We start from the raw sequence: 9,136 nt of genomic DNA, 5'->3' as shown, positions 1-9,136 counted from the left end.
GGCACGGCGGTTAATTTATCAATTTCGGAAAATTGTTCGTTGCAGTGCAGTATTAACACGTTAAGTTCGTGGTGAGATCGCTCGACGTTGCTAAATATTAAATGATGGAAGTTTCACGCGATAACGCGGCCCATGATGTCGCCTTTAATGGCGAGTGCACCGCTATATTGATACTTTACACTGATTTAGTGCAAGTACTGGCTCCGAGTGCATTGCCATGCTAGCAGTAGGTACGTCCGTCTTCCCGAACATAAATTAGTTAAGTCTTGTTAATGACTTGTTGTATTATCATTTTTCCTAAATTAAGTACCGCTGTTATATTAAAAGAGTGTTTTGTAGCATTTAGGGACACTGTATTTACCTACTGTACTAGCTGGCAATCCACTGTTGCGTTTAGTATATCTACATTGTCGCCACCTTTCTACCACCCATGTATTTTTTTAGAAACACCATCCTCTAAAATGCTTTACTAATGGACAAGATAATCTACACTACCTAAATAAAATATCAAGCATAAGTTTGTATATTTTAATCACATTTTTTATAATCAATAACACCTTTACATTCGATTGTTTTCCAAATAATTACAACATTAATGAATTATATTCAATATTATGTAATAGGTATAAATTACAACATGCCAAATTGATAATTATTTATTATAATTACATTGAAAAGTGCAGTAAACCAAATAAGTCACAGAATACACAACATGAACATATTATATAGTATTAAGTAGGTAGAGTGAAGTACCTACAGAATATTTCAATATTTTTAATACTTGCTACATTATTAATATTCATAAGTATCTGTTTAAATTATGTAACATCTATTCAATTAATTTATAAATAATATAGACAAATTTATTGCTGATTGACACTGAATTTACAGTAATAATTTACCACCAAATATTTACGTATTAACAATTTAGATTGGGGCCAATAAATTAAATTATAACTAACCGTAATAAGACGTATATTTCTTTGTGCGGTGTTGTATTTAATTGTTTCAGATGGAAAAATCACGTACTATTTGTTTCTCACCACGCCCTACGCGCGTCTTTCTTTTCGATTCTGTTTACAATCCAATATGCGTAAATGTATATTTTTGATACTATCTACGTTCAAATTTTGACAAAAGCTAGCAAATAATGGACTACGTAGTAAAAAAAAGAATACAACACTAGAATTTTTAATTTCAAATCTCACTTCGATTATCACACCAAATATTTTCACAGTTATTATAAAAGAACTAATATTGTCAATGGCACCATATATTTTCACTTATCAGTACTCACAAATTTTATAAATTAATTATCCTTTATAAGACAAAAACTGATCACTTAAAATTGAAGTACTAAGTAAATCAATTAAATTGAGCGGTTATTATTTTTTAGCAAACTCATTGCAAAACCTTTTTCTACTAAATTCGAATAAAAATTGTGCAGTTGTTTACTTACAGACATAAAAAACAAGAAATAATAAAATATTCATAAAATGTGTAAGTACGCACATTTCCTCTATCGCCCTTTAAATTTAAAAACTGACAAACCCCACATTCTTTTATTATTAAGTACTTGAAGTAAAGTTATACGGAACGTCGCAAGCTAAAATATTTGCTATCGTAAATGTTTCCTTATGGATGAACCAGCCAACCAACCAGCTTAGTGCTTTTTAACACAGCGATCTGTTTTACAGGTCCATTTTATCAAATAAGAACATTTTTATATAATTTTTTGGAACCCAAAATACTGTCTGGTGTGTGGACACGCTCATCATAATCAAATCGTATTCGATATAACAGACCTGTAAAACGGAGTTCTGTGTGAGTCTACTTGAACTATTGCGACTCAATCCCGCCGTCGAAATTTTAATCATAGACCCTGTCTTAAAAATTTCAGGGAACTTGGACAGTTCCTTCTCTACTTTTTTATAGAATCACTTTGGCATATCCTTAAAACTGAATCCCTATCCTAATGCGCACCAATTACCTGACTTTCAAGACAGACTCTAGGAACCTTCTCGTTGAATAACTTAAAATAACTAAGTAAGTAAGTATTTAACTCATTTACTTTGTGCTGAGTTACAATTTGTGGCGCTGCAGATCTCGTGATAATAACACAAAACATCTCAACTACGTAACTTCGATTTCCAAGCAACTTATCTACAATAACTTTCATCGTGCACTAAATCCAATTAATATCCGTTTAAGACTAAATTGCAAATAATTGACATTCAAGACGCTATGAATCGAAAAATGTAGCTAGAAATTATTTATAAGTACGAACTTTTATACCTATTAGCAATATTTAACTCCTAAAAAGTAATTACAATACGCGTGTTAAAAAACATCAATATTTGTCAAATAAATGCATATAACTTATATTTTAACATTCATCATACTATTATTATAAATAATGTAAACTTATTTCTACTTTCAATTCCTTGATTATCTACTATTGCTGTGTTTTATTAATTAAGCGTTGCCCCGGATATCGGGGGACGCCGCCAGCCGTCGCCAGACATTTAGTTGGAGAGAGAAGTAGTCGTCTGGCGAAATTAAGGCAACTTCATCCGATACCGCACGATCTTTTCGGGGACACATGACGCTTGACAAACGTCGCCCATTGGGGACGAGGCTTTAGTGTCACCGATACAATTAATAGATGAATTAGAAAAAAATAATATAAGAGGGGTAGTAGCCATCAAGAAAACAGAAAGAAATTAGTCGTGTCGCCGATAACACTACCTACGTGTAATTCTATAATAAATACAATATCGGATAGATTCCACTACATTTGGAAGATCTCGTTGACTATAGTCGATTTTCGTTCTTTACACAAAATGAGCATAATCACATATAGGTTTATAGGCCGAATTTTAATATTAAAGTTATAAATGTACGCAGTTAGTTCACAACACCTTCGAAATATCATGATGAAAGTAAACGTACCATTAAGTAGATCATTACATCAAGAATTCCTCAAAAGATTATAAGAATTTTGGTTAAGTATATAGTATCTAATAAAGGCACGCAAACAAATTTTCGACACAGCTGAGCTTGTCATTTTTCTCTCTATTTGTCTCCAATAATAAAGCAGGGACTCCTGTCTTACCTACACGTGTGTCCCCTAATACAAGACCTAGACATCGTTATAAGACATAAGAATTACTTACAATGTACCAAGTTTGGGGTAAGAGCATACGTTATTCATAATTGAGTAATAATTAGTAATTTCAAGAATATAAGAAATGATTAATTTTGGCCGTTGAACATCAATAGTTAGATATTTTTTTATAATGTTTAGTTCTAAACTTAAAATGTAAGTCTACGCATATTGTAGTGCTTAATTCATCTATTTCAATATACAGTGTGTACATATCATTTGTTCCTTGATACTATACTGTTCTAGCCCTACCGAATATTACATTATATATCAGAATTACAGATTATTTAGTAATGTAATAGTTACCCGTCTTCTCATTTGAAGTGGAACCCAACGGATGCGATGAAGAAATAATTACATATATTTTCCTGCAAACGACATAGGTACATTAAATTTAACTCAACATGTATATTTTTTGTGCTAAAGTATGTGTTTATATGATAATGAGTATGCAGTTATCTAAGATAGTAAATATTGTTGAGATATAACTGATGTTATGTTAAGAAATAGATAAAACTGCTCATCTAATAGTTTCTAAATACAAGTTATTAAAGTGTTAAGAAATATGGGAGTGTTGTGTAGAGGACAAAAAATTGTGTTGTATTTAATTCAATACTTTACTCTGTTGCATACCTAACTAGTTCCTAGTTCCCAAGCGCATTGATGCAAAATGATTCTTTTGTTGGTTTGGTGGAAGCATAATAATGTTAAGTAATGTTGCTTAAAAAATATTTATCGTTAGGTACTCTAATTTATCTAATAGATAACGACAAGTATTACTCATATAATTCGTGCAGTATACATTACTACTTCCAATCAAGCACTAACATGCTAAGCGGAAGAAGGAAGAAGGAGAGATAGTTCTATTATTTTACTTACAATGTGTAAGAGTTGTGTTATTGACTGGCACCATTGCTGAGACGCCACTCAAAGAAGGTGTGCCACGGTATCGAACTAACCAAACATTTGTTTAATGTTATCACCTGCAAACAGCGGTAAGCAAAACATATGCCTCGAAGCAACTAGCTACCCTGCTTTACCCCACATTAAACAGAAACGTCAACACACGAGCACGTAATTAAACTGTACCAATATTCGCTACACGCTCATTCAATAAATGCCATTCACAACCTCACATAGCGCTTAGCGCAGTCTTAGTTAGCTTGAGTAATTAGCGATTGATCGGTTAATGCCCGTCATGACCTGAATAGGTACCTGTTGTATACTCTAGTGTGAGGTGAAATATTCCACAATTTCGTATAGTAGGAAACTGAAAGGGAATTTAATTCCGCGCTCCAAATATAAACGTTTTATTTAATAGTCGCGCTGACGTCGTAGCAGGGTTTGTTGCTGTACATCCCGCCAGGAAGGAGAAGCATAGATGAGATAGGAGTCAGAAGAGCGATTGTTTAGCTTATATTTTCTTAAACGCGTCTCTAAACGCAAATCACAAACGTTTTGTTTAAGTGATTATTTGACATCTAAACATTCCCACATCTAAACAAACGGGTAGTTAGGTTACCAAGACACAGTACAATATAGACATCGAAGGGAGTACCAGATGCAATCTAGATAGCCAATTAAATTGCACAGACAACAAAAGTTGAATCTTGTGACGTATGTAGGTACGTTGTTTATTATAAATAATAATAACCACTTGTACTATTTTCCGCGCTCTTTTTTGAATATTGTCAACAAGCTTCAACTTGAGAACATACACTGAACACATTCTAATTTCTCATTTTGTCTAAGCTCTGGTTACGGGACAACATCGATTTTGTGTTTGAAACTGTAGTTAATGCTATGACTTACCAAACAGCAGTCCTATTATAACGATTCCGATCACACCCATTATTATCATCATCTGTAACAAATGGTTTCATATTATTCAATATTTCAGGATACAGTGTGGAAACAAAGAGTGTCTGTTAAAAGCATCAATTTTAATACAATGGTGGATTAACCTTTAGGCAAAATCGACACCCGCAGGGAGGGAGATTATAAAAGGGTATACATTAGGTGGTATGACCACTAGGGGGTGCTGATGAGGTACTAGCCTACGGCGCTGTCAATATTTATTCCGCATCTGTATTTAGGTAAGCCATTTTGCGCGCAATTACCTACACAATTACCAGAAATTCAATACGAGCAGTTAAAATAAAATTTGTGATTTACCTTTAAGTTTTGTAGCCAAAACTTGTTCTTCAGACTTTTAGCTTGTTGCTCGAATTGCGAGGCACCGTGCTGGAGCGCATCTACAGAATGCAAACACATAAGTAACTGTGCATTTTAAGTGGAGCTTGCCTTTGAAAGTCACCCGGGCGGAATTATTTAAGTATGTTTTATTTACCTGCTCTATCATCTAGTTCCGACAACTTGGCATCTCTGTCGAGCACCTTCTCGACATTAGTCTTCATAATATCCACCACCTGTAAAAAATAAAAGTAAATACAGGTAGCAAAACCGAAAAAAATACAGTTGACTGGCCGCGTTGTTATCCGTTTAATCTAGCTTAAAATAGCCAAAAAGGGACCATCGTTTTTGGTGCAATAATAGAAAAGCGTCGGGCCAAAAATCGTTCAGAGAAAATTCCTCGTCTATTTTATGTGTGTTTTAAATTAATTGAAGTAGTATTTCCTTGTGCACATTTACGATACAATCATTTGATTTATTGTTTTCTTTTTTAATTACTACAACATACAATAAAACAAATTAAATTTATTGTCATATCACGAAGTGAAACCCGTCCAAATGAAGCATATTAGTAAATAGAGATGAGTTGGATACAAGGCATTGATAAACTGTTTACGACCACTTGGCTGCTAGTTAATAATAATGAGAAGTGACGTAGTGAAGTAAGTGACCTCGTCAACTTGCGCCTGCGTTTGCTGCAAGCGACGTTGCGCGGCGATCTGCTGCATGGTGCGCGGCCCGCCGATGATCTCTCCATCCGGCCCCGTTTGCGGCTCCACTGGTGCCGGGGGACCTCCACCACCTTCAGCCGCCCTGCAACGAACACACACGTCAATCCATCAACGAATACCAGCACACCGCAGAAAGTCCGATTTTCATCGCACAAATTTAATATTTCGCACGCCATAAAAACATTTTCTCCCAACGCAACACTCTCGAATATTGCAAATTGGCAAAAAGAGCCACCCTAAAAGAGAATTGAAGCACCAAAATCCAGATTTACTCCGCATTCTCGTTAAATGGTGTTGCTTTTAAATTCAACAAGTTTGCGTATGAATGTAATTAATATAGGTGCTGTAAACATTTAACATTTCTGTATGAAATATTTACGTTCATTTCGCAAGCCTCACAGAGCTGAAAACATACAGATTCTTCCGAAACGTATTCTCAGAAAAATCCTGATATGATTTCAGCTTAAATCAGATTATTTGCAGGAGCCATACTGTATAATGAGAAAACTTGCGAGGAAAATCTTATATAATTTGTTTAGCCAGTCTCCTTTCTGTGTGGGTTGTGAGATCAATGACCGCCTTCAACAACTCTGGTGTCAGGAGGGCCGCCGTAGGCCCCTGACTCACTTGGGTAAAGAGTAGCCGGAAGCGACGTCTAGACGTGCCCTCTGAAGCAGGGATCATAATAATTTCGGACAATGGCGTGATCAGCCTGCAATGTCCTAACCAAACTAGGGATCACAGATGATTTTTGTGATTATGTCCCTATCGGGATTAGAACTCGGGACCTCCGGCTCGTGAGCCCAACGCTCAACCACTGGACCACAGAGACCATCTACTGTCTACGCAGTAAGTAGCCGCCACACAAATTCTTCAAAGTTTTAGATTGCAAGTTTATTGTAGAGGGTGAAATGAGAATGAAAATAAAGTTCAATGACCACATACTAATACTAAATATCAACGCACAGCCAACATTTTCTACACTTTAATTTTGTTATCAGTATAAACATTGACTTTTCTAATTATCTAAGTATTTTTCATAACCTAACCATTTGCTAAACGTGAGGGTAAGACCCATAAAGGTTCCTTGTTTACAACGGAAAGTTAAAACTGGACGAACTTCCTCGCTATAAGTAAGTTATAGAGGTAGAGACCGTAAACTTTCCCTGAAGTTTGCATTTTTACTCTTGCCTGTCGCTGCGAGTAATTGGATCAGCATGCATTTCATTGCTCGGCAAAGGATTCGCGTCAGTCGACTGGGATGTAAATAAACATAATTAAGCTGCTCCCTGTAAGTGGTCCAAGCCATACCGTACGTCAAACCGTGTGAAACTTACAACAACTGCCACGTGGCCCAGACGATACGTATTCAATATTGCATTAACACGTCAGTGTGGAGTTAGAAGGTCAACGAATAATGCATGTGAAACAAACTGTTGTTCTAATAACATTTAATTCTATGTTGAATGTCAGTATATCATGCCAATCGATAAAAAGTTGGACTAAGGCCAACTAACGTCACGACAAAATAATGGTGGTATGCTGGTAATCCAATAAAAGTAAGTATTAAATATCAACCACAAATCCATGATAATATGATAAATTTAATGAAAAGTTGTGGCAGTTACGCGGTTTATGAATTCCCGGTGAAAATTAATTTGTAAGCTTCTGAACTACTGAAAATCGGGTTTCATTGCGTAAGCAATTTATGTACCAAATAAAATAAACAATTCGCTAGGATTTAAAACATTTCGCAATGGTCGACACATTTATACGGTATTTTAAAATCCAAACTCCATTGTTTAACTATTGTTTTGGAAATCTGGGCCGCAGGAAGATATTGACAAACTTTTAAATACATCAAAAAATTATCAAAAAATGGTTTGAATAATATTATAAAACTACAAATAACTCACCATGTCAAAAATAAAACCAAAAAATATTTAAAATTTATTTTAAAAATATCTAAATTAAATTATAAAAAGTATATTTAACACAAAAACAAATAATTATTAAGTATAAAAACTTTATGTACTTACATTTTTTTCGTTTATTTTTTTCCGAAAAAAGGGACACTGAAATATTTTTTCAAGTTTCGGTGTGAGAGTGAGTTTGCTGAAGTATTCGGCTGAACTCCGCTGCGGCAAAGTGAGAATGACTCGGGCCGCAGTAACGTCGCGTACACAATGCATACACGGCGCTCTATGGGAAACTTGCGCCAATACCTAGAAATTCCAGCGCGAATTTCGCTATTTACAGTGTTCACCTGTATTTGCTTTCAACACTTCTGTGCATTGAGAATGTGAGTGACTTCGCTGTTGTTGAAAGTTTGTGCTTTTACATTAAATTCTTTACTTATTAGATATCTCGTGGTGGAAAAAACTATAATCGTTCAAATAACACGTACACAATCTCTCCTGCATTCCCTAGTGGGGTGAGCAGAGCCAAAGCAATCAGAGGACAACTCGCAGACACTTTTGATACAAGGTCACATACATACATAGGATAATTATGATGACCTAATTACCTATAAATAATTCTCAATAATGTTAGAAAGGACACAATCCCTCTGTCGGTTTATACGACATGCTATTTCATTTATGTCTGATTCTTGGTAGTGGTTGCCTGGAAGAAATTGCTTCAGAGCAATAAGGCCGCCCATTTGTACTGTTGCTAAATGTTTGTATGTTTTGTTTATGTGCAATAAAGTATATATGATTTGATTTGACTCTATGGTTTTTATTCAAGCCCAGTCCAGCGTAGAAAAATGGTTTAAATATAGTGAGGTGGTTAGAAAAGTTGTTATATCAACTCATGTATGTACTTTATTAATAGGTATCATCTACAAAGGAAAAAGTTATAAACACTTGTTGATGACTTTAATTATTTTTTTAAATAAATCATTTTTGGAATTTTAGATAAGTAACTTTGTTATTTAGGTGATGATGATGATTTCGATGATGTAAGGTAATATGAAGATCAATTGAGGTAATCATATTATAATACTCTTCACTTACCTTACCTAGGAGTTTATAATTATTATATA

The 9,136-nt window shown here is 34.8% G+C and overlaps 1 protein-coding gene across 3 annotated transcripts; it reads right to left on the bottom strand.

Moving 5' to 3' along the window:
• Positions 1 to 514: 514 nt before the first annotated feature.
• Positions 515 to 8,243, bottom strand: LOC126380665 (vesicle-associated membrane protein 2-like). Of its 3 annotated transcripts, none has more exons than XR_007568495.1 (7): positions 8,130 to 8,243; positions 6,031 to 6,172; positions 5,517 to 5,595; positions 5,342 to 5,421; positions 4,979 to 5,030; positions 4,046 to 4,149; positions 515 to 3,534 (listed from the first exon to the last, which is right to left on the bottom strand). XR_007568495.1 is itself a non-coding variant. In XM_050030234.1 (7 exons), coding segments are annotated over exons 1-7 (432 nt in total). In that variant the 5' UTR covers positions 8,132 to 8,243; the 3' UTR covers positions 515 to 3,532. The 3 variants fall into 3 exon arrangements, 2 of the variants coding, with proteins under 2 accessions (XP_049886191.1, XP_049886192.1); XM_050030234.1 differs by having other exon boundaries at positions 4,046 to 4,120; XM_050030235.1 differs by lacking the exon at positions 4,046 to 4,149.
• Positions 8,244 to 9,136: the final 893 nt, after the last annotated feature.

The sequence above is a fragment of the Pectinophora gossypiella genome, chromosome Z, assembly GCF_024362695.1.
Source record: "Pectinophora gossypiella chromosome Z, ilPecGoss1.1, whole genome shotgun sequence".
NCBI classification, from domain to species: domain Eukaryota; kingdom Metazoa; phylum Arthropoda; class Insecta; order Lepidoptera; family Gelechiidae; genus Pectinophora; species Pectinophora gossypiella.
Note: the sequence above shows the minus strand (reverse complement) of the source record. Positions and strands in the feature narration are given on the sequence as shown.